This window comes from Limanda limanda, chromosome 22 (genome assembly GCF_963576545.1).
Source record: "Limanda limanda chromosome 22, fLimLim1.1, whole genome shotgun sequence".
Lineage (NCBI taxonomy): Eukaryota > Metazoa > Chordata > Actinopteri > Pleuronectiformes > Pleuronectidae > Limanda > Limanda limanda.
In genome coordinates, this window is record NC_083657.1 from 7,309,950 (window position 1) to 7,334,200 (window position 24,251).

Here is a 24,251-nt window from a genome sequence, read left to right on the forward strand (position 1 = left end):
TGAACTCGACACTCCAGTTTAAAATAATTTCAGCATTGCAGTTCCTAATTTATCAGCTCATTGTACAATTCTTTCTTCAATAATCTATTATATTTTAAAAAAGCATTTTATATTGGTGTTTGCAAATTCACCATCTGTTGAAAGGATCCAAAAGATTAATAATCCATGAGATGAGACACTATTTGATCAAACTTTTATTTTGATGGTCCCCAGCAGGACTGAGAAATTCATCCACCAAACTACTGATGAGTCAGCACAGATTAGATATGAAAACATGAATAAAATGCAGATATAAAATATAAATATCGAGCCAAAAATACACTTAAGTTAGGAATCTACGATAATAAAAAACGTATTTAATTCAGCTCCACTTAATAATATGGATTGATGTCTGTTTCCATATAGTTGTTTAAAATCAAACTAAACTATTTCAAAAAGTAAGATAAACAAGTGTGAAGAATCTTTAAGAAAATAGATGGTAAACAATGTCATAATCCATTAGATCAAACTTTGGAAAATCTATCCTATCTAGAAACATAACTGGAAAATTGTACCTTGATGTAAATGCATTTGTTAAAGGCCCTTGATGGTTTGTTAGTGGGTTTAAGTTGTTTAATGGATCATTATTAGAGCAACTAAGGGCAAAGTTTTCCATAAAACTATGGAGATGTATTTCAAAAACTCCCAAACAAGAAAAAAAAGAGTTTCGAGGTCATATTACGTAAAAATATCCTCATGCAAATGTCTACCAGTAAGATCGTAAGTATTTGTGAAGTTCCTCTATATTATCTTTGATGAGGTGATGGGAAATGTAAAAAATCTGCCTGTGGAACTCGTGCTGTCACCGGACCAGAATCCGACTTCTCCCATAAAAACTTTCCCACCAGTCCCAGGTGTCGACCAGTCGTCTGTTCCAGTCTTCAGTCACAAACGGCTCAGGCCTTCCTCGGCTTTGTAGTCTGCAATGGGAACCTCATTCTGTCTTTGTAGTCGTCGAGCGGAACCGTATTTTGGCAGCCATCGTGTCGGAGGGGACAGGTGATTTATGACGCCGGGGGGCAACAGGCTGATCCCACCTCCTCCTTCCAGTTTGAGACTTGTTCTGGATGTTGTTATGGCATCCACATACAGTGGGTTAGCACTGGGAGGGCAGGGCTGGACTGGGGGTCCGGGATTAGCGATCAAACGACTGAGGGGGGTTTTGGGGTAAAAGGTTGGGGGGGTAACACTAGCCCGGCCTGCCCAGGTGGCGAGGTTGGAATAAGGCTCCCATGTGTGGTGTGGATGGGTCGACCACGGGCCGTGTGTGTTGGTTTTCAACTCACCGTGTGTGTGTAGGGTTTTTATGGGGCGTGCACTTCGTGTTGAACTCCGTCTAGTTGGATTTGAACCGTAACTGATTGGATTTCAGGCTCGGGGAGGCGACCTCTGACCTTTTTACAACATCTGCGCCCCTGATTTTTCCTCAACCACATTTCAGCATCACGTTACTCCGAGCTGCCAGAGTCCATCTGCTGTCTGAGGAGGCCTGGGTGCAGATATTAAAAACAATACGTTACGGTCAGTGACAGGCTGGTGATCAAGTGGTTCTACTCACTGCAGATTATCCTTTATTGTAGATAATAACACAGTAAATGTACAGAGTGGAAACTATTTTCTCAAAGTCTGTTTCCAGGTCATAAATGCTTCTTACCTTTTAAGCCGACAAGAATTAATAGCCCAAAAACTAAAAGATGTTTTTAATGTATTCCCCACAACTTGGCTGTTAAAAATATGATTGAAAGTTTGACGCAACCACCACAGGGACTGATTGTCATTTGTTTTTAATAATTTAAAATTTGATTAAAAGGTAACAGAAAATTAGAGAATTATTGCAGCATAAAAAATAAAATAAAATAATTTCACATGTCAACTGCACTGATATAATTGTACTAAATTAATTTAAAAAACAGGAAATGTCAAAGGTAACGAAACATACCATATTTTTGTCAAAAAATATATTTATTGTCTTACAGTTCTTGCACAGAATTTTATTTTAACACACACAATTTGGATTTTCCTGTCAGCCGGGACACGGAGGGTGGTCTCACGTGTGGGTGGTCTCGTCATCCTCTTCAGGGTCATGTGGCACCGAGATCTGGGCTTCAGGGAGGTTGTTGCACTGCAGGTAGCAGTAAACCACCTGGACCTGAAACACACACACACACACACACACACACACACACACACACACACACACACACAGACACACACAGACACACACACACAGACACGAGTTGTTTATTAAAGTATAAATTCAAATCTTTAAACCAATGCTTGAATTAATACAGATAATTGGAGAACACCTTTTGTGAACCGCAATGTTTATAAACTGTTTAAGGTTAAACTCCAGTGGCAAAAAAACTATTAATTAACTGATTTCATATCAATCTTTCCATTTACCCATTTATCTATCTATTAGTTTTAATATGTATGTGTATATTAGGTTTAAGACACTTAATTTGGACTAAACAATGATTTGGTATTTCAGTATTTCCCTGTCATCATTTTATTATCGGCATTTTGGAGAAGATATTAAAAAATATACAACATTTAACTGAATAAACAAATACATATTATAAAAGATTGTGATTTTGATTGTCTGATTGCTTCACCCTCACCTGCACCACCACCTCGTGGGAGATATTCACAGCCACAGGGGGGCGTATCAGGCTGGGACCGAACACCGTGGCCAGGTTCAGCAGAGTCATCTTGTTGATGTGTTGCCTCTCAGACACTCTGGAGAAACATGGATAAGAAAAAACGTTTTAAATCATTTCAAGTTGAACCCCGAGGGGAGATTGTGTGTTGCTGTCTGACTCGGACCGTTGCAGGTGGTGCATGAGGTAGAGGAAGGTGCAGCGTTTGGTGTCGGGACAGGACTGGAGGAGGGACAGCATGGAGACGAGACGTGTGTTCATGTCCTGGATGTCTGGGGGGGGAACAGTTCACATGCGTTTGAGCTGAGGGGCCTTTAGGATTCATTGAGCAGCGTTAAGGCCTTTTATCCTTCAGCCTGTAGCTTTAAATCTTATTTTAAACAAGCTGTGAAAATAGCCTTATCCCCAAAAAATGTAAATGCTTCCCAAGATGTGATCTATTTCTCATGGCATAGAAAATAGATGGAAAACACAAATACAACCAAATATATAGAATTTAATTAAACGGAATATTCAGATTTCTTTGTGTGAAATTAAAACATTTTCACATATTTTCTGGATTGTTAACGATGTAAAATAAAGGTTCAGCGGACAGATATTGAATTCAGGGTTTATAAGTGTCTATATAAACATGAGGTAACTGTACGCGTGAATATTTCAGGTTGAAGTGTTTCTCACCCAGCGCCCTGGCCAGACTGTGGAACAGCTCCGAGGGGATGAGCGACTCGGGCAGTTCTCTCAGGTAGAGCTTGAGAACCCCGGAGACGACATTCACCTCAAGGCTCCTCAGCCGGGTCACAGCTTCACGTAGATCTGAACGAGGCAGAGGAGGATTAGTGAGAACAGCATCTTCATCCATTCTAGAACGACACTTGAACAAACATCAGTGTGAGAACTGCCTAAAATGACAGAGGCCATCTTTTAGAAAGTTTCATTTCACATGTACTTTGCATTTTATTTTGGTCCTTGTCCGCTTTGTTAACATGGAGGTGGTCAGGGGTTATGACTTATACTGCAGCCAGCCACCAGGGGCGATCAAGACACGTTGGCATCACATTTAGACTCTAACAAGGTCAGTGCCAACATGCTTCAGCAGATTTAGGTACTTCTATGCCAACAGATGCTAAATAGCACTAAAAATGAAATGGGAATGCCGTTATTTTTGCAGATGTTCCGTCATATAACCACATCAAAACTTTGACAGAACTGATTTCATCCTCCAGTGGGCGTGAATGCTTCTACCGGTTTTCATGGCAATCAAGTGGTTGAGCCTCGGCGTGAATTTGACGTAAAATGGCCACTTAGCACCAATGAAGTAATTCCCAAAGCCTCTTTATGACCATTTGCTTCAGTTTGATAATGTGATACTACGGGAAAACTGTCAAGAGGACAGATTGTCCATATATTTCATTTTGGATGAAGCATAAAAGAAGTTCACGACTTTTTGGCCCCTGATTTCGAGCGTTTATGTGACATTCTCCTGTTGTTTCAAGCAGTGGCCGAGTGTTAAATACCCAGACACCGATGTTTTACTGTGTGTTTTCTTACTGCTGTCGAATGCAGCCCTGAGCGTGTTGATTTCACTGGCGCTCCCTGAAATCCTGTAGATTCCCACCTCGGCCAGGCCCCTCCGCTCCACCTCCTCCACACAGCACCGCACCACACGGGGAACCAGCGCCCCCTCCTGTCTGGCAGAGGATTACAAGTATCGAGAATTAAAAACCCCCCTCCTCAGATGTTTAACGCATCAGTTTGATTCATTTCATTTCAGACTCCGTTCTTGACGCACTCCTGCTTCTCTCACGGCGCCACAAAATAAATCGCCTCACTTCCCCGAAACTAGCTTCGTAAAAAAAGGCTCGGCAGGCGAATAAAACTTTAATCTGAGCCGCAGCTTTAAATGTCAAGTGCAACAGACGGACTGGCAGGAACTTACTGAGCCACGGTTTCAATGGGGACACAGAAGATGGGGAGTTGTGGGGCCGTGGAACTGGGCGGCTCCAGCGGGTGGGGACTGTACCTCAGGGACAGAGTCACCTCCACCCGGCCGAGCTGCAGCGTCTGTCTCCTCCATCGCTTACTCAGGGATTTAGACTCCAGCTGGATAAACACAAAATATGTATAAATCAGTATGAAGGAAACTGTTCAGATTTATATCGTGGATAGAAACAAATACTCTGGAAGTGAACTGTGGTCTTGGTTTGTTTTTTTCCACAGTTCTGCTTTTTAACAGACACTTTCTACACACAGTCCACATGATGCTTCTGCAGGGAAAAGGAAACTTTTCAGTCAAATCCTCAACCTGCAGCAGGGACTATTATACTTTCCTTTTTGATATATTTTAAAAAGCAGCAACAATAATTTTTCCAGAACAAGCTGAAAACAACAGACGAAGGACATGGTCCCTTAATTGAGAGAGACACAGCTCTGGGGAAAGGTCATGTCGCCCATCTTTAAATACAGATAATTGATCAATTGATGATATAAATTGACAAACAGTATTTGACACTTGTCCATTTCATTTTCTTTGACACTTGAAGACACTGAGCTGAAGTTCCTGAGCAGCTTCGTACCCTGAGAGCAGTTTTCCCCAGGACAGCGTCATCCTGTTCGTCAGACTGACTCACACAGACCACCCTGAGGTTCTGAGCCCCGTCCACCTGGAGAGACAGCTCCTGTTGGATATGAAGGAGACATCATTAACACCGCAAGTCTTTCACTCGTGGCTTCCACTTGGATTTAGAGCCGACTTTACTGCTGCTGATCATGTTTAAAGCTCGGCCACTCTGCAGACGCTTTAATCCCCCGGGAGTTCAACTGAGGCCTGACATCATGTCAGATGCTGTCTAGACACAAAGATGTCGTTCAGCCACTCGGACTGAATCATCCACCAACTGTGTCTAACTGGATGTGACCACAAGACAGTGTTTGCTGTTGTTTAATTTAAGGATTCATTTGTTTTAAAGGTGCCAGAGTCTGACCTGGTCCCACTGTGGGTTGATGCTCTGGACTGAAGAGTGCGTCTGGGCCAGTTTATCATAAAACTCATAGCCGTCCACTTCCAAACACACATACACACCTGAAAAGGAGCAGGAAAAAAGATAAAAAAAATCAATCACCGCATTATTAAACTATTCTGAATACTTTCTTTAAATCAAAACGTGTGTGTGTACATACAGGCCGGTTGCTGCAGGCCACAGGCGGAGTGAACCGCGACGCTCAGAGTCCCACACAGCGAGGTCTCGTTCTCTACTGCTGAGACAAAGAGACAAAAATACCGTCCTGAGCTCAAGTGAAAGATGAGAAAGTCGTAGAAAGAGATCAAAAGTAAAAGCCGTCGGCGTATTTGATTTCAGACACAGGATGTGGTCGTACCAGGGTTGGAGGATTGGAGCAGCGGCTGCTGGGTCATCCTCAGTTTCACACATGTGCTGGTGAGAGTGAGCAGGTCTGGAGGGACCGTTTCTATATCTGACAGACAACACACGTCCAGATTAATCAGTTATAATAGAAAGAGAAACAGCATCACATCACACTATAGCTACTGTTGAGAGGCTTGTAATTGTCAAGACTGTTGTGACGATTACAAACAGGGTTTTACACAAGGATTCCCACGAATATACTATTACTACACACGACTGTAGTAACAGTGGAAAGTGCAATCATCACATTTCTCAAGACCACAATGCTCAACACACACGTATGAGATCTCCTCATGTAGGAAACCTCCACTATAGACTGACGCCATGATGATGACACACATACGTCTATGATCAGAAATTATTTTCAGAGTTAAATAAATAGATTGTAATCAAAGAAACATTTTCCAGTCTTATGCAAAGGACTTAATAACACAAGTCCCGTCACCCACTCATGCACACGTTCATACAGCGACTCTGCACAAAGCCTTTCACGATCATGAATTAATACAAGCTTCAAATTCTGTTACACAGCAATTTGTTATCCACGCGCTTGACCTTTGACCTATTATCTCCAAAAGTTAACCATCTAGAAATACCTTCCCGAGGAATATTACTACCACGTTTGGTGAAAATGTGTCCATGCATCGTTGGGTTATTTTACACAAACAGACACAGAAATGGGCGTGAACAATAATAAACATGAACATAAAAACTTTTCTGTAAAACCAACTGGCACAATGACATTTTGCAGAACTTATATATATATATATATATATATATTAACTGACTCCAGACCAGTCGGGAGCTGTGAACTTACTCTGTGTGGTGAGTTTATGAACGGCTTCTCTCCATTCTTCAAGCTCATACAAGGAGGGGAGGAGGAGAGTGTGACTCTGCAGAAAGAAGAGAAAACAGATGAGGCCCTTATGGTTTAGCTGCATTTCCTTTTCGTGACACAGGGAGAGACAGGACGTTAGCGTGTGTACCTTTCCACTGGGGCTGTGCAGCTCCAGTCTGTAAAGAGGCGACTGTGTGAGCAGCATCAGCTCCGTTTGCTCCAGTTTCCTCCGGGTGCGAGCCGCCGCCATCACGCCTCTGGATCCCTTCACACAAACACACGTTTACATTTCATACGTCTGTTTAAAAGGTCACACACACAAACACACAGACACACACACACGTCTGTATCTGGGTATTAAACCTACCGCTTGTTGCTGCAGCTGCTGCCGGAGGAGGAACATCTTGGTTCTTGTGGCTTGCACGCGTGTGTCCGGTTCGTGGTCTGAGGACCAGCGCAGTTTGAGACCAGCGAGAGGAAGATACCAGCAAAACCTGTACTGGTCCTGCTTCCTGGAACACACACACACACACACACATAAACTCAAAGATGTATCTCATAGCAACATAATGTATTAATGTCTTATTTTGAAACATCAAAACACATTATTATTATTCTGCACCAACATTGACACATATATACACACAACACAAAGGAGACAAAACAATTGCCACAACCAATATATGCAAAAATAAGCCTCAGAACCACTAATCCCAGGTACTGTCCTTTAAATGTGCTTCAAGTTTAAACCGTTCCAACATCATTATTATATTGTTCAGTCACGTAACTTTGAAGTATTTTAAACTGGATGACTGTGAACTTTTGTTATTTAAAACTGACATTAAGTGTCCTCTGGGCTATTTTAGACTTTAATTTTGGGATTTACTGTTCCTAGCTGTTTAACATTACTTCTCTCAAGCTATTGCTAACCAGTTCCATGCACCTCCAACACTACCTGCAGTTTTAAGGTGCAACAACAACCACTCGAGTACAAGTACCTCTGGTTAGGAATCACCAGACTTGTTACCGCACATCTGAGATGAAGGGAGATACACACATGCACTTTTGTTACTGCCACAGTTTAAATGTGGAGACTACATTTCCCACAGGCCCTTGTGTCCGTCGGGGTTGCACTCACCCTCTGGTTGCCTGTTTGAACCTGGTGCACAGCAGGAGGTCCGTGTAGAGGAAGAGGTGGCGCAGGTTGCGTTCCCCCTCGCTCACGTCCACCACGAAGCCGTCACGCATCAACTGACGTCTCTGGGAGAAACACACACACACACACACACACACACCGATTTACAACATGTTTTGTGTTAGATCTTCAGACGGTGCAGGTTGTCCGGTGTGGTAGGACGTCTGAGGATGGGTGCACTTGGAGACGGGCCTCACCAAGCCGTGGCTGAGCGTGACCTCTCGTTTAGACTGGGAACTCTCATTGACGCCGGACAGGAAGCCGCGGGACAGCCTCAGAGCTTCCTGTAGAGCTACGTGATCGGTATGGTCCGCTGGCGTCGTCTTCAGGAGGTCCTGCCGGATCACAGAAAGGTCAGGGATTTAGAAAATGTTAAGGAAGGAGCGGTAATTCCACTTATTTTATCATCAGCTATATATCAGATATATATTTAGATGTATATATTTTATTTTCTATTTTAAATTTTTGATATTCTATTTTATTCTTTTTTATTCTATTTTATACTATTTCTATTTTTTTTGGGGTTGAAATGACTGAGCATTGCTTAAAGAGAGTGTGTGACCCAAACATTTCATTGACAGTGACTACTTCATGTAATCTCTGTTCATTTGACAATAAAAAATCTTGAATCTTGAATCTTGAATCTTGAATCTTGATGCAAAAAGAAAGATAAGCATCGGAGATAATTAAGAAGTTTCATTCATTCTGAAATTAACGATTTCTGGGTTTTCTCACATGCAGCACAAGTGTGGTCCTGGTGACTCTGTCCAAAGGTTTATACAGTAGAGCTGTAAAGGAACAAACAGCAATCAGACCGTGAAGCAGCACACAAGTCAGGTTCTATCAAAAAAAACAACAACACAATGTGTACCTTCAAATGTGTATTTGGTGCGAGCTTTGTCAGCAGTGTTGTTCGACATCATTCTCTGAAACACACACAAACTGGTGAGGATCCCCCTGACATGTGATGATTCCTGTATTTACTCCGCTTTTACCGTCCAGTGGTTTTTACCTCGGCCAGAGTTCGGAAGCGAGGGTCCGACTGGGTGCACTTTCCAACAATTGCAACGGCCTCCTCATAGTTTTCTATGAAGCCACCGTACAGACCGATCTGGTTCACCTGAGTGAGCGACAGAGCACAAAAGGGACCTGATGAATATTTGGTTAAAAATAAAAAATATAGATTTCTCAGGAAATAATTTACTGCATTTTAGGTTAATATGCACCCTTAACATTCTTTAGAGAAGCATGATGGGAAAAAGTTAAAGATCCACGGCCCAATGAGATATTTGAGGTGGATTCTGATTCTTCAGAGTAAATATCTTTAAACATTTCATATTTCTCCGCCATTCTTGTGATGAAATATTTTCAACACTTTATGGTATCATGACAGAATCAACGGAATAATATTTAACTTAACAAAATGAGGTTTTGAAAAGCAGGAACTATGGGATCAGATTGACAACGAGTTTGCTTCCTTCTCTACAATTTTACATTGAAATGCTACTTTTCTATTTATGTGCATCATCTTGTGATTTCTCAATTTCCTCTAAATATGAAGTATTTGTTCACACGGAATCTCAGAAATATTCAGGTTTCATCAGATGTAAATGAGTTGACTGTCACTAGTGGCCTGAGCACAGCCTTCCAACATGATTATCTCCTTATACTAACAGGTTCAGATTCTGCGTGAGTTCAATTAAACATTGAAAAAAACTCTGAGGAGTAAAGGACAACTTCTGTGTGAAGATTTGCTGAACAAAGATCCCATGTTTCCACGATTCTCAACACAAACTGCTCCACTGAACTCGACTTTAGAAGAAGATCTATCAAGAGTGTTGTCTGTGCTCAGGTGTTTTAAGAGTTGACATCAGGGCGGGGCCAGAAACCAGGTGAGTCCAATGGTTGCCGTTAGGAACGAGCAGGTGAACAACGGCTGCACATTTAACTTCAGCAAGTTTCATGGCTCTTAATAAATTGGTTATGAATTTGGCTCGTTGGCATTTTGGGTTTGTTTGTTTCTACAGGAACTAATAAAAGTGCTAAATAAAAGTAGACTCAAGACATACAATTCTAACTTTGAACTGTTCGGTGCAGAAAAAAGAAGAATTTAAATATTTTGTAATGTTTAAATTGATGGAATGAAGACATTAAAAGATGGATAATCATATAATCACAAATAATCTTGGATTTGATTTGAATTTCCCACACTGTAAATATTGTATACCTTCAATAAAAAGGATGGAACATGCATAATACACATGACACTCTCATACTAAACCTCAGGCTTCGGTAAACGGGAGAGAAATATTGTTTTTATAGATTTTGAAGTTACTGCGTTATGTTGAGCATGTGAGTGACTTTGTTCATCTGAAGTAAACCAATGAAAAATCTCACCAATTTCAGGAACAGGTCCCCTACTGTGAGCTCGGAGCCCGTGTGGCTGGTCTCACTCAGCCGGGCTTTCAGAGCAGAGTAGAAGCTTTGGTGCATGTCTCTGAGCTCGGGCACCTGGTAGAAAACCGTCTGGACCTGCTGAGTGGACAGAACCGGCTGGGACGTCCCAGCCGAGGCCCGCAGAGCCTTCATGGGCTAGAATCACAAATCGAGAAATAAAAGTTGAACAACAACTGAGCTGCAAAAGCAAAAAGTGAAAGGCCAAGAGAAAACCGAGAGAGGCCGGAGGGGATGTGAAGAACATGAATGTATTCATTTAGAGCTACAGATTGTGTTTGTTTCCATATTTTATCTTTGACACATGCACTCACTCCACTGCTGAATCAAAACGAGACAATAGGTGTTCGTGACAAATAACAACTCAACACAAACTGATGAGCTACGACAAACTGCCAGACCCAGCTACAACTATTTCATTGTTTTTGGATTCAGACCCTCACGTTTCACTTAACAAGTCATGAAAGAGAATGAGGAAACGGGGGTTTACGTTTCTATTAATAACGCACAAAAAAGAAGAACAAACTGACCAAGCACTTCCTGCCAATACAGTGTATCTCTACTCCTATCAAGAGCCAACTCAAACCTGAAAACATGTCTCTCTTTGCTCTCATTTACGAACGACTGAAATGCTAAGGATATATTTCATAAGACATGTCAAACTAATTATATATAGGGTGAAAGATATATAATATACTATACTGTTTCCCCTTGTGTATATTATTTATGCTAAGCTAAGATGAGGAAACACTAAGATACAAAAAGATACAGTTATATATAGATACGTAAATGTGGATACAGATGTAGAAATAGAAATAGATATTTCCATAAATATAAAAAGTATGAATCAGAATGAATTTTCCTGTGTGTGTGTGTGTGTGTGTGTGTGTGTGTGTGTGTGTGTGTGTGTGTGTGTGTGTGTGTGTGTGTGTGTGTGTGTGTGTGTGTGTGTGTGTGTGTGTGTGTGTGTGTGTGTGTGTGAGTGTTACCATCAGCAGGGCCTCCAGCTCGCTCAGATAAACCTCCTCACTCTCCACGATGCCTTTCAGGACCACGAGCCTCCTCTCCAACATTTCCTCCGGGCTGCACGACTCCTGAATCGGAGTCAACATCACAAACATGTTTAGCTGTAATTCCAGACACTTCATGACTTTTTCTGACTTCACGCGAGTGGCTTATAGAGGGTTTTTAGGACTGGTGAAAAGTGTCATTCGTGCACAACAGAGAGCAAAACGTCGCTCCTGTTTGAGTCTGTGGGAACGAAAGAGGAAGCAAAGCCAAATAAAATGTAAACAAAACATAAGGGCTTAATTTGTTCCTCTTCTCAGTTCTCTCTTTTTCTGAAAAGACGGTTGTGTCTCGAAGTCAATGAAGTACAGCTAAATTGACAGTCGAGAGGTTGATGTTCTTTTAATATTTCTGTTGTAAATCAAATGCATAAACGCAGGACCTGGAAAAGCTATTCTCCAGTATTGAAATGTTTTAGGATGCATCTTCAGTTGCGTCTCAAACCAAACACAAAGTGGCCTTGGCCGCCTCTCACTTCTCCCACGGGCATCATGAAGACAAGGCTGCTGAAGGACGGAACTGTCCCCTGGAGAATAAGAGGAACTACAGACAGTCGACAGAGCCACGCAGAACATTTTTTGAAGCGGGAAGAGAAATGTGGACTTACAGGGATGGCAGGGAAGTCCATACTCTGTGAATGGAGAGGAGACACCAACTCCTCCAGGAGCAAATCCTCCTCCAGGACACCAGTCTCCACTGCAGCACCAGTCTCCACTGCAGAGCAACAAACAAGAACATCTCATGTCTGCTTCCTCTATTTACTTAGTTGCATATGAATTGATGCAAATAAATTTAAAACATTCTGTGAGGAGGATGGGTTTAACTTTTCAGGAAGAAAAATAGAAAAAGCTATAAAAGTTCTGGTGCACTTAAAGAAACAGCTGCTTTTCTTACTTTCAGTTTAATGTGGAATTAATCGTGTTGTTTTTTCCCCCCAAAGACAAAAGAAAATGCTTTTTTAAAATCCTCCTTTTCCTCACAGAGCTCAACACAATGCCCCTCACCTGGTACATCTTGTGTCCCTAGATAAAGCACGGCCTCCTGGTAGAGGTCCATCAGAGCTCGGGGGTCTCGTCCTCGGAGCGTCAGATGAGCTCTGGACACTTAGCATGTGAACAGACACTTACACACCCACACACCCACACAAACATACACAAAGAAAACTTCCTCTCTTCAACTGCAGATGCACAAAAGAGGAAAACCCAGCTTCCTCTCTGTGTGAAGCCCGCTCACCCTCATGAGCGCTGGCACATCTGATCATCCATTCCCACAGTTGCACTTTACTTCCTGCAAATGGTCAATGTCGACATAGGCTACTGATCATTTCCTATTATAAAATCTGCTTCTAAATATCCTTTAATCAGTTAGTGAAATGAAGACAGAAGATACACAAATGTACATATAGCGAGTGATGATGCGTAAGAAGTTAAAATTGTCAAAATATTTAATTGTAAGAGTGAAAGTGTGAAAAACTCAAAGAAGCATTTAATAATATTCACTGATAGTGTTTTTCAAAATAGACAGAAACTAAATGTTAATAGCTAAATATTTAAACTCTAGGCATTTAATTATAAAATAGAAATATGTGTAAATCAGACGAGTAGCAGACCTTCTTGGTAAATATTTTTTAAACGACTTTATTTAGTTCAAATAAACCAAAGCCTATCCAGGTCCAACACTGCCCTCTGCAGGAAAAGAGCTTAAAACACAACCTCTTGAAACCTCCTCAGCTTGTTTTGGATTTAGCACTAAAGTGCATGTGACACCAGACTTCTCTTTCATTGGCTTTCTATCCAATTCAGTTCAAAAAGTTGTGCCTTTAAAACAACTTTGTCAAAGTGGAAACCAGACTAACGCGCTGAATTTCTAGGTTCATTAATTACACATATATCTAAGCTCATTAACCATATATAATATGAGTGAAAGGTTAAATGTCGTTAGGTAGCGAGTGTGAAGGGGCAGGATGTGGTCTCTCTGCCCTCTTCCCCCTACTCTCGTTCTTAGTCGTCTCATCAATCTCTGCAGTTTCTTCCGTATCACACATCAGGGGTTGCAGTGGAAGCTATTTGTGCATCGGCGACATTTTGTGCAATTTCATCAACCTCTTCAATAAAGTCGCATGCACATGTTATGAACTCCAGGAGGTTGCATCCTTCAGATTTATGACCTGCGTGGTGACCAGTGTTTTCGCCGGCCTGCCCTGCCCGGATCTTCAGCTCTCGGTTCATCTGGCACCACACGCACACGTAGCACCAGGTGACCTTGCAGCAGTCGCCGCAGCACGAACCCTGCAGAGGAGAGAAAGACAGAGGGGATGGATCTGTGTAAATTCGTAATGACTCATTTACCTGGAATAATCACTGAGACCCTTTTAACACCACTTGATTAAAACTACGATACGCAGTAAGAATGAAAATACACTTGATCCAAGTAAAAACATGTATATCCTGTTGACTCCATCGCCTTCATCCCCATTGGCTCAGTTTGCTTCATCAAAACGTTCAAACATTCGTCATTCTCAAGCCCCTCATTGATAAACATCTGTTCATAAACTAGTTAGCACCCCCGGCATGAGAGCCATTAGCTTCAGAGAGAAACTAAACCAGAAACTACTAATTCTTCTTCAGTCTGGCACAGTAGGGAAAGTTTCTCTGTTTGGGCTAAAACATGTATTTTAAGGACACAGTGACTTTTGACCTTTAACCAGAGGTGTAAGTTAACGAATAACTAACTAATTAACCCTAACCCTAACCCTAACCCTAACCCTTACTGTAATTGAGTAGTTTTTTGTGTACTTTGTCATTTTTTGAGTAGTTTTTGAAATGGGTAATTTTACTTTTACTGAAGTAGATTTTGACTAAAAGTATTGTACTACGCTGCAATGGAAATGACATCCGTTACTGAGTAAAAAAAAACATAGTTCAAGGCGCAAGGCAATTCTCACTGCAGTGGTAGACAGTGTAGGAAGTGCCTTTTCAAAATAAAAGAAACCATTTAAAAATAAATGTATCAAAACTTTGATTTGTTGTGCCTTTTGTTTGCAGGGTATGAATAAATAAACAGGGAAAATTAGCAAAAATATATATAATATATATATATAGTAATTGATAAATATGAAGCACAGTTTAGGGCAAGGGGTAGTGATTATTATAGTAGTGAAGTTTTCTTTTAAAATCAAGTTGATTTTCACTTTACACCTTAAAACTATGAAATTAACTGAACTATGAACTAGTTCAGAATTTAAATGGTGAACTATGAACGTGAACTAGTTCATGTTTACTTGTATGAACTAGTTCATCAGAGGTGTGAACTTGCACAACACAGGTGGTAGATGCTGCATAGAGTGGATGATGGAGTCGATGCAAGCCCTGCTGGTGCCGAGTAACGAGAGCTAGAGAAGGATGATATTGCGGACGACCAACAAGCAGAAGCATCGAACTTTCTGCCAGTTGAGATTAAAGCAGATGAAGAAAACCCGTGGCCATATCTCAGTAAGCAGTTTTCCTTCAACAAAAAAGAGGCAACAGCTATACAATGCTCAAACTCAACAAGAAGTTTGAAGACTAGTGCTCTAAAGGTGGTCCCAAAGTTTAACCAAAAGTTTAAATATACAGTGGGACAGCGGCATTTTAACTTTTTATTTTAGCTGTCATGTGGTTCATGTTTTGACATGTCCTCCTAAAAGTTCTTAAATGTTGTGTTGACATGTTAAATGTTTAATGTTTGACATGTTTAATGTCATTGCACTTATATTTGTAAAAATTCTCCTTTAATTAAAAATAACTGTTTTTGGATTGGATTCACGACCCCTTGTCCTTTTTTGCACTGTATAGGAGCGGTCCCCATCAAGTTGTTGGAAGTAACTAAGTAACTTTTACTTAAATTACATTTTAAATGAACTACTTTTTACTTTTACTTGAGTAGATCTTTAGATGGGTACTTTTAATGTTGCGACGCCGGCGAGCTAGTTCTGGCAGACAACTCGAGCTGAGCTGCGCCAATCACGTGACATACATCATGTGACATACCTCACTCTCCATAACCATCTTGAACACACCCACCTTATCAGGTGGTCTATTTAACCAGAGAGACATTTCCCATCAACCCCACTTGCTCGCACTGCTGCTGCAGTATTGCCACCTGTTGCTTCAGCCCCTCCACCACCCCAGCATCCACCTGTAGGCTCCAACGGGGGGTTACAAGTATTTGCTCATCACTTCCATCATTCCTGTGTAATCATATGGGGGAGTGATTAAGTTGGAGCCTAGACGCCAAACACTTAAACTGTTGTAATGCTGCAATACATGTTCGAACGTGAGTTGTCTGACAGAACTTGTACTTAAGTAAAATTTCATCAAAGTAAAGGTACTTTTGCTTGAGTACAATATTTCAGTACTTTTTACACCTCTGCCTTTAACCAGCAAATTCTACTCTTTTCATCTTCCAGTCGAAAAGAAAGTGTCAGATGTAATAAAATCCCAACGTGGATGGAATTACATGGAACTGGTTTCTAACTGGCCCTCAGTTGCTGTGTTTATTTAAGCTCAAGTCTGTTTGAGCTCGATGTTTGTTTGGCTTTCCAATATTTTAATGCTTTGAATTTTAATCCCCAGATACACAACAGCATTGTGGACTGTATCGGTTCATTGTCTCCTCGCTGTTAAAACCAATTTAATGAAAATAAACCAGCCTTACGCCGATGCCGTGGCGCTTTCGAATGGAGGAACGCAGGAGGCAGGACACGATACAGCAGACGTCCAGGAGTGGCATGGCGCAGCACCAGCCATGCATACTGGCCGTCTGACACTGCATGCAGGGGAAACACCAGAGCCCACAGCAACCTTCAGATCCAAGAAGAGAGAGAAGAATGAATGACATTTAGCAGCAGACATTTTCCTAACAGGTAGAAACTCACAATGAGCGAGTTGGCGTGTTGATGACATTTATTACACAATTCCACAGATGTGAAACTTGAAGAATAGAAATATCTCAGCATGAAAAAGAGATGCAACGCACGGAAAAGACGCAGAAGAAGAAACTTACAGGTGCCCGTGTTACTGCAGCAGTCGCAGAGAGTGGTGCTCCATGTCCCGTGGCCTTGGGGTTGGGTGGTGGTCACTGACACCACCTGGGTTGGGCTGACGGGCAGATAAGCTCCGGGCTGCTGGTTGATGGCCATGGCTGGAGGACACAAGGCAGGAAAGTCAGAGATTGGGAAGGGGGGATTAGTTGGTCCCAGTATAAAAAATTATCTCAGGGTGTTAGTTCTTTCCCCCTGCTCTGTTTTTCTTGGTCTCATCCCAATTGAAAAGACACATGCTCCATCTTGTGTCAACTCCCTCTCGCTTCAAAATACTTTTACAAATAACAGCAATTGGCTCTTGTTTACACTGACTCATCTTTCATTGACCTAGTTCCCCCTTCTCATGCTCCGTTGAATTTTTACCCCGGCTAAGGAGGTTGTGTTTTCACTGCTGTTTGTGTGTGAGCAGGAACGCACTACTAAAAACTACTAGATATATAAAGCTCCGATAAAAAGTATCGTATTAAAAGACAGAAATCAATAAATGCTCATTTTGAGCTGCAGTTTTGGCTAGGTTTGATAATTTTGATCTACAGTTTTGGCTCGCTATAGCTAACTTGGAGCTCAAACCATATGCTCTAGCTAATAAGGTTTAATATAGATTGTTTTTAACACGGATTGTCTCGTGCATTCATCTTGTTTCCCCACACACTCATTATTCCATATAGATGCAAGATAATGCGTCTAAATGTTGGTTTAGTCCCATTAACCATCACATTAGGGTTTAAAGAAGAACTTTATTACTCTGGTGAAGAAAGCAGAGTGAGAATAAAATCACTTGTGGTCGAATGCCTTTTGTTTTCAGGGTATGAATAAATAAAAAGGGAAAATTAGCAATAATAAAACATTTATTATATATATAATATATATATATATAGTAATTAATACATATGAAGTACAGTTTAAGGCAAGGGGTAGTGATGGATAAAGTTTTCTTTAAAAAACAAGTTGTCTTTCATATTCACTTTCCACCTTAAAACTATGAACTAGTTCAGAATTTAAATAGTGAACTATGAACGTGAACTAGATCATGTTTACTTGTATGAACTAGTTCATGAGAGGTGTGAACTTGCACAACACCGGTGGTAGATGCTGCATAGAGTGGATGATGGAGTCGATGCCACGAGAGCTAGAGAAGGATGATATTGTGGACAACCAACAAGCAGAAGCATCAAACTTTCCGCCAGTTGAGATAAAAGCAGATGAAGAAAACCCGTGGCCATATCTCAGTAAGCAGTTTGCCTTCAAACGCAAAAGAGGCAACAGCTATACAATGCTCAAACTCAACAAGAAGTTTGTAGACTAGTGCTCTAAAGGTGGTCCCAAAGTTTAACCAAAAGTTTAAATATACAGTGGGACAGCTGCATTTTAACTTTTTATTTTAGCTGTCATGTGGTTCATGTTTTGACATGTCCTCCCAAAAGTTCTTAAATGTTGTGTTGACATGTTAAATGTTTAATGTTTGACATGTTTAATGTCATTGCACTTATATTTGTAAAGATTCTCCTTTAATTAAAAATAACTGTTTTTGGATTGGATTCATGACCCCTTGTCCTTTTTTGCACTGCATAGGAGCGGCCCCCATCAAGTTGTTGGAAGTAACTAAGTAACTTTTACTTAAGGTACATTTTAAATGAACTACTTTTTACTTTTACTTGAGTAGATTTTTCTATGGGTACTTTTACTTGTACTTAAGTAAAATGTCATCGAAGTAAAGGTACTTTTACTTGAGTACAATATTTCAGTACTTTTTACACCTCTGCTTCCCACAAGTTGAACCAAACCGCGATGCTCTTATAGTTAAGTGACCATAAGTTCACTTCAGCCACTCTGGGACTTAAACCTATGAAATAAACGTGTTCTTACCTTTGCTCGTGGATCCGTGACTGAAGCAGTGAACGGTGCGAGGTCGTGTGAGGCACCTCTACTCCCCTTTGTGTGCGTCTGTGAGGGCGTGTGTTTTTTTGGCACGTTTGTGTGTGGGCTTCAACCCCGAGGGTACAGACCCAGAACAACAAGAATCAAGACAGTACAATTTCTTTGAAATAAAGCAAAACTACAAAGTGCTATAAGTAGGTGCCATTTTAGTGCTACCAAAGCGTTAGTTTCAAAAAGTGGTTAGTTTTTTGTTTTTGTTTTTGTTTTTTTTCAATATAATATTATAGGGTCTTCACATTGAGCAACACAAACACATTATTATATTATACTGATCCAAATGAGAAAACACTAAAGGAAAGTAAACAGGTTATAATAATAAGTTTTAAAAAAAATAAACAAGGTTATTATCAGTACCTGCGATTGAAAAATAAACCTCTATCCACAGGTTGATGCTTCATTCAGGTACTGACAGATTTTACACGATTTAAAATAATATAATTCTTTAGAGTACGATAGAATAGAAGAGAATGGAGTAGTGTCAAGTTGGGTAGAAAAACGGTATATAACATTGTTGAGTAGAATAGAATAGAATATGAATATATGATGTGAGGATACAAATATATCCTCAAACATGCACCTGCACTTGTAACACCTGCCCTGACCGCTTGGTGGTGCAACGGGCTCAGGTTCAGGTATGGGTTGGTCTCTTGACCTCTTGAGCAAGACATTTTTGAGAGACTGAGGGAGACAGACAGAGGGAGACAGAGAGAGTAAGAGAGAGAAAGAGAGAGAGAGAGAGAGAGAGAGAGAGAGAGAGAGAGAGAGAGAGAGAGAGAGAGAGAGAGAGAGAGAAAATCTGCTTCTAAATATCCTTTTGTCAGTTAGTGAAATGAAGACAGAAGATACACAAATGTACATATATCGAGTGATGATGCGTAAGAAGATAAAATTGTCAAAATATTTAATAGTAAGAGCGAAAGTGTGAAATACTCAAAGAAGCATTTAATGATATTCATGTTTTTTTAAATAGACCGAAACTAAATGTTAACAGCTAAATATTTAAACTCTTTGCAGTTAATTATAAAATAGCAATATGAGTAAATCAGACGAGTAGCAGACCTTCTTGGTAAGAATTTTTTAGACGACTTTATTATCCAGCATCAGCTCAAATAAACCAAAGCTTATCCAGGTCCAACACTGCCCTCTGCCGGAAAAGAGCTGAAAACACAACCTCTTGCAACCTCCTCAGCTTGTTTTGGATTTAGCACTAAAGTGCATGTGACCCCAGACTTCTCTTTCATTGGCTTTCTATCCAATTCAGTTCAAAAAGTTGTGCCTTTGAAACAACTTTGTCAAAGTGGAAACCAGACTAACTCCCAGAACTACAATATTTCTGCGAGCTTTTGAAGGCAGTATTACTTTTACCAGATTGTTCCTCCTGCAGGGGGCGCTGCATTTCTAGGTTCATTAATTACACAGGTATCTAAGCTCATTAACCATATATAATATGAATAAAAGGATAAATGCCGTTATCCTTCATGCTGATTAAAGATAGCAAGTGTGTGTTTTCTCCTCATACATTCTCTCTCTGTATTTCACAAACTTCTCCGGACCTTTTAATCATCTGCAAAGAAACAAACAGGTTATTTTACGGCTGTTTCACAAACTGAAGTGTTTTGGCAGCACCACCACTTCCTGAGATGTCCATCCTGAAGGGGCAGGATGTGGTCTCTCTGCCCCCCTCCCCCTTCTCTTGTTCTTAGTGGCCACATCAATCTCTGCGGTTTCTGTCGTTTTAAAAATCAAGGGTGGCAGTGAAAGCTCTTTGTGTATCGACGACATTTTGTGCAATTTCAACATCATGAATAAAGACGGAAGAAACGTTTGTGACTCAGGGAGAAGGAGTTTTTTTTATAAGCTGTATAAAACATTTATTAGAAAAACATAAATTTGCTTTTAACACAAGTTACAAAATGCAACAGCAAAGCATGTGAAGAACAGGGGTGATATGAGTCAGTATCACAGAATATAAAATGGTTACTCAAAACGGTCCAAATTAAAACATCTGCCGAGAACAAACGTGAAACTGTCGGCAACTACTTTGTCTTTCAACTTATACTTATGACAGAACACTACAACTACAAAAAGGAGCCTGCAGCTATTATGACCTAGTGCCATATTCCCGGAGGTTGCATCCTATATATTGATGACCTGCGTGGTGACCATGGATTGGCCGGCCTGCCCTGCCCGGATCTTCAGCTCTCGGTTCATCTGGCACCACACGCACATGTAGCACCAGTTGAGCTCGCAGCAGTCGCCGCAGCACGAACCCTGCAGGAGGAGAGAAAGACATAGGGGATGGATCTGTGTAACTTCATAAAAACTTATTTACTTGGAAGAATCACTGAGACCCTTTAAACACCACTTGATTAAAAACTACGATAAGCAGCAAGAATGAAACTACACTTGTTCAAGGTAAAAACATGTATTTCCTGTTGACTCCATCGCCTTGTTCCCCACTGTCTCACTTTGCTTCATCAAAATGTCCAAACACTCGTCATTCTCAAGCTCCTCATCGATAAATATCTGTTCATAAACTAGTTGGCCCCCCTGGCATGAGAGCCATTAGCTTCAGAGAGAAACTAAACCAGAAACTACTAATTCTTCTTCAGTCTGGCACAGTAGGGATAGTTTCTCTGTTTGGACTAAAACATGTATTTCAAGGACACAGTGACTTTTGACCTTTAACCACCAAATTCCTATCTTTTCATCTTCCAGTCTAAAGTGAAAGTGTCAGATGTAATAAAATCCCAACGTGGACAGAATTACATGGAACTGGTTTCTAACCGGCCCTCAGTTGCTGTGTTTATTCAAGCTCAAGTCTGTTTGAGCTCGATGTTTGTTTGGCTTTCTCAATATTTGAATGCTCTTAATCATTAATTTCCAATTTAATGAAAATAAACCAGCCTTACGCCGATGCCGTGGCGCTCTCGAATGGAGGAACGCAGGAGGCAGGACACGATACAGCAGACATCCAGGAGTGGCATGGCACAGCACCAGCCATGCATACTGGCCGTCTGACACTGCATGCAGGGGAAACACCAGAGCCCACAGCAACCTTCAGATCCAAGAAGAGAGAGAAGAATTAATGACATTTAGCAGCAGACATTTTCCTAACAGGAAGAAAATCACAACGAGCGAGTGGGCGTGTTGATGACATTTATAACACAATTCCACGGATGTGAAACTGAGAGAATAGAATTATCTCAGCATTAAAGAGAGATGCAATGCACAGGGAAAATATGCAGAAGAAGAAACTTACAGGTGCCCATGTCACTGCAGCAGTCGCAGAGAGTGGTGCTCCATGACCCGTGGCGTTGGGTGGTGTGGGTGGTGGTCACTTGCACCACCCGGGTTGGGCTGACGGGCGGATAAGCGCCGGGCTGCTGGTAGATGGCCATGGCTGGAGGATACAAGGCAGGAGATTCAGAAACTGTAGTTCACTGAATCTCTTGCAGATGAGTGGCATGTTGTCATCGCAACATGTTACATTTGTTGTATTACAATGACGTGTTGCACAATCCCATTTGGTTGGTGTGGGACACAAACATACTGTGAGAAAATGCTGTTTGAGGTTTGAACCGGTTATATAAGGGCATTGTGGGTAATAATGCAGATGCTTGATATTGTTCTTGCATTAAAGTGAAGTCTCTTTAACTGGTGGATGCACTTTATTAGTGGGTCTCATCCCAATCGAGCAGACACATGCTCCATCTTGTTTCAAATACCTCCCTCTTCAAAAGACTTTTACAAATTACCAGCAATTGGCTCTTATTTACACTGACTCATCTTTCATTGACCTAGTTCCCCCTTCTCATGCTCCCTTGAATTATTAGGTTGTGTTTTCACTGCTGTTTGTGTGTGAGCAGGAATGAACAAAAACTACTAGATATATGAAGTTACTATAAAAAGTACCAAATGCTAATAATGTTAAATATACGCTGTTTTTAACACGGATTGTCTCGTGCATTCATCTTGTTTCCTGAAACACTCATTATTCTATATAGATATAAGGTATTTTACAACATTAAAAATCCAATAGTCATCCACTAAATCAGATCAAATTGGCCCTATTCACATCAGTGGTTTGGATAATGCATCTAAATGATGGTTTTGTCCCATTAACCATCACATTAGGTTTTTAAAGAAAAGCTTTTTACTCTTGTGAAGAAAGTAAAGTGAGAATAAAATCACTTGTGGTCGAATAAAAGGATTAAAAAATGGTTTGAGCTAATGAACAGTTTCGACCTCATTCTTCTGTTTTAAAAAACTGAGAGTGAACAGAACTAACCGATGTGGTTAAAGTAACTTCCCACAAGTTGAACCAAACCGCGATGCTCCTATAGTTAAGAGACAATAAGTTCACTTCAGTCACAGTGGGACTTAAACCGATGATATAAACGTGTTCTTACCTTTCCTCGTGGATCCGTGACAAAAGCAGTGAACGGTGGAAGTCGTGTGAGGCAACTCTACGTGTGTGTGTGTGTGTGTGTGTGTGTGTGTGTGTGTGTGTGTGTGTGTGTGTGTGTGTGTGTGTGTGTGTGTGTGTGTGTGTGTGTGTGTGTGTGTGTGTGTGTGTGTGTGTGTGTGTGCGTTTGTGGGCTTGAAAAGAAAAAGTTCGGTTTCTGTTTCCTGAGAAAACCACTGAGTCACAGCATAAATGAGGATCTTCACATTGAGCAACACAAACACATTAATATATTATACTACTGATCCAAATGAGTAAACACTGGAGGAAAGTGAACAGGCAAACTACGTTTTTTTTAAAGAAACAAGGTTATTATCAGTGCCTGCGATTTTAAAAAGAAACCTCTGTCCACATGTTGGTTGATGCTGCATTCAGGTACTGACAGATTTTACACGATTTAAAATAATAGAATTCAAAAGAGTACAATGCAATAGAAGATAATGGAGAAAAACATCTGAAATGTATAACATTGCGGAGTAGAATAGAATAGAATATGAATACATGATGTGTTTTGGAACAAACAAATCCTCGTGTCGTACACAGGCACCTGCACTTGTAACACCTGCTCTGACCGCTTGGTGTTGCAACAGGTACATGGGTTGGGTTGGTCTCTTGAGCAAGACAATTTTGACAGACTGAGAGCGACAGACAGGGAGACAGAGAGAGACACAGAGAGAGAGACAGAGAGAGACAGAGAGACAGAGACAGAGACAGAGACAGAGAGAGAGAGAGAGAGAGAGAGAGAGAGAGAGAGAGAGAGAGAGAGAGAGAGAGAGAGACAGACAGAGACAGAGACAGAGACAGAGACAGAGACAGAGACAGAGACAGAGACAGAGACAGAGACAGAGACAGAGAGAGAGAGAGACAGAGAGAGAGAGAGAGAGAGAGAGAGACAGAGAGAGAGAGAGAGACAGAGAGAGAGAGAGAGAGAGAGAGAGAGAGAGACAGAGACAGAGACAGAGACAGAGACAGAGACAGAGACAGAGACAGAGAGAGAGAGACACAGAGAGAGAGAGAGTGACAGAGACAGAGACAGAGACAGAGACAGAGAGAGAGAGAGAGAGAGAGAGAGAGAGACGTGAGCAG

General features: G+C 41.0%; 2 protein-coding genes across 2 annotated transcripts; both read right to left on the minus strand.

The window, feature by feature from the left end:
• Window positions 1-1,980: 1,980 nt before the first annotated feature.
• si:dkey-33c9.6 (active breakpoint cluster region-related protein) lies at window positions 1,981-16,855 on the minus strand. The gene is given in 26 exon segments (XM_061066678.1): window positions 1,981-2,188; window positions 2,661-2,778; window positions 2,866-2,971; window positions 3,378-3,512; window positions 4,248-4,387; window positions 4,636-4,799; window positions 5,273-5,374; window positions 5,681-5,778; window positions 5,877-5,954; window positions 6,075-6,170; window positions 6,939-7,014; window positions 7,108-7,224; window positions 7,327-7,471; window positions 8,098-8,219; window positions 8,352-8,489; window positions 8,890-8,942; window positions 9,026-9,080; window positions 9,167-9,274; window positions 10,552-10,746; window positions 11,598-11,702; window positions 12,284-12,390; window positions 12,681-12,779; window positions 13,813-13,883; window positions 13,885-13,964; window positions 16,372-16,517; window positions 16,720-16,855. Coding segments are annotated over 26 exon segments (2,892 nt in total). The 3' UTR covers window positions 1,981-2,086.
• Window positions 16,856-20,528: 3,673 nt separating this feature from the next.
• Window positions 20,529-23,170, minus strand: LOC133028896 (cornifelin homolog B-like). Its single transcript, XM_061095936.1, has 4 exons — window positions 23,110-23,170; window positions 21,960-22,100; window positions 21,610-21,755; window positions 20,529-20,968 (listed from the first exon to the last, which is right to left on the minus strand). The coding sequence occupies exons 2-4, from the start codon at window positions 22,096-22,098 to the stop codon at window positions 20,834-20,836; spliced, it is 420 nt and encodes a 139-aa protein (XP_060951919.1). The 5' UTR covers window positions 22,099-22,100; window positions 23,110-23,170; the 3' UTR covers window positions 20,529-20,833.
• Between the last annotated feature and the right edge of the window lie 1,081 nt (window positions 23,171-24,251).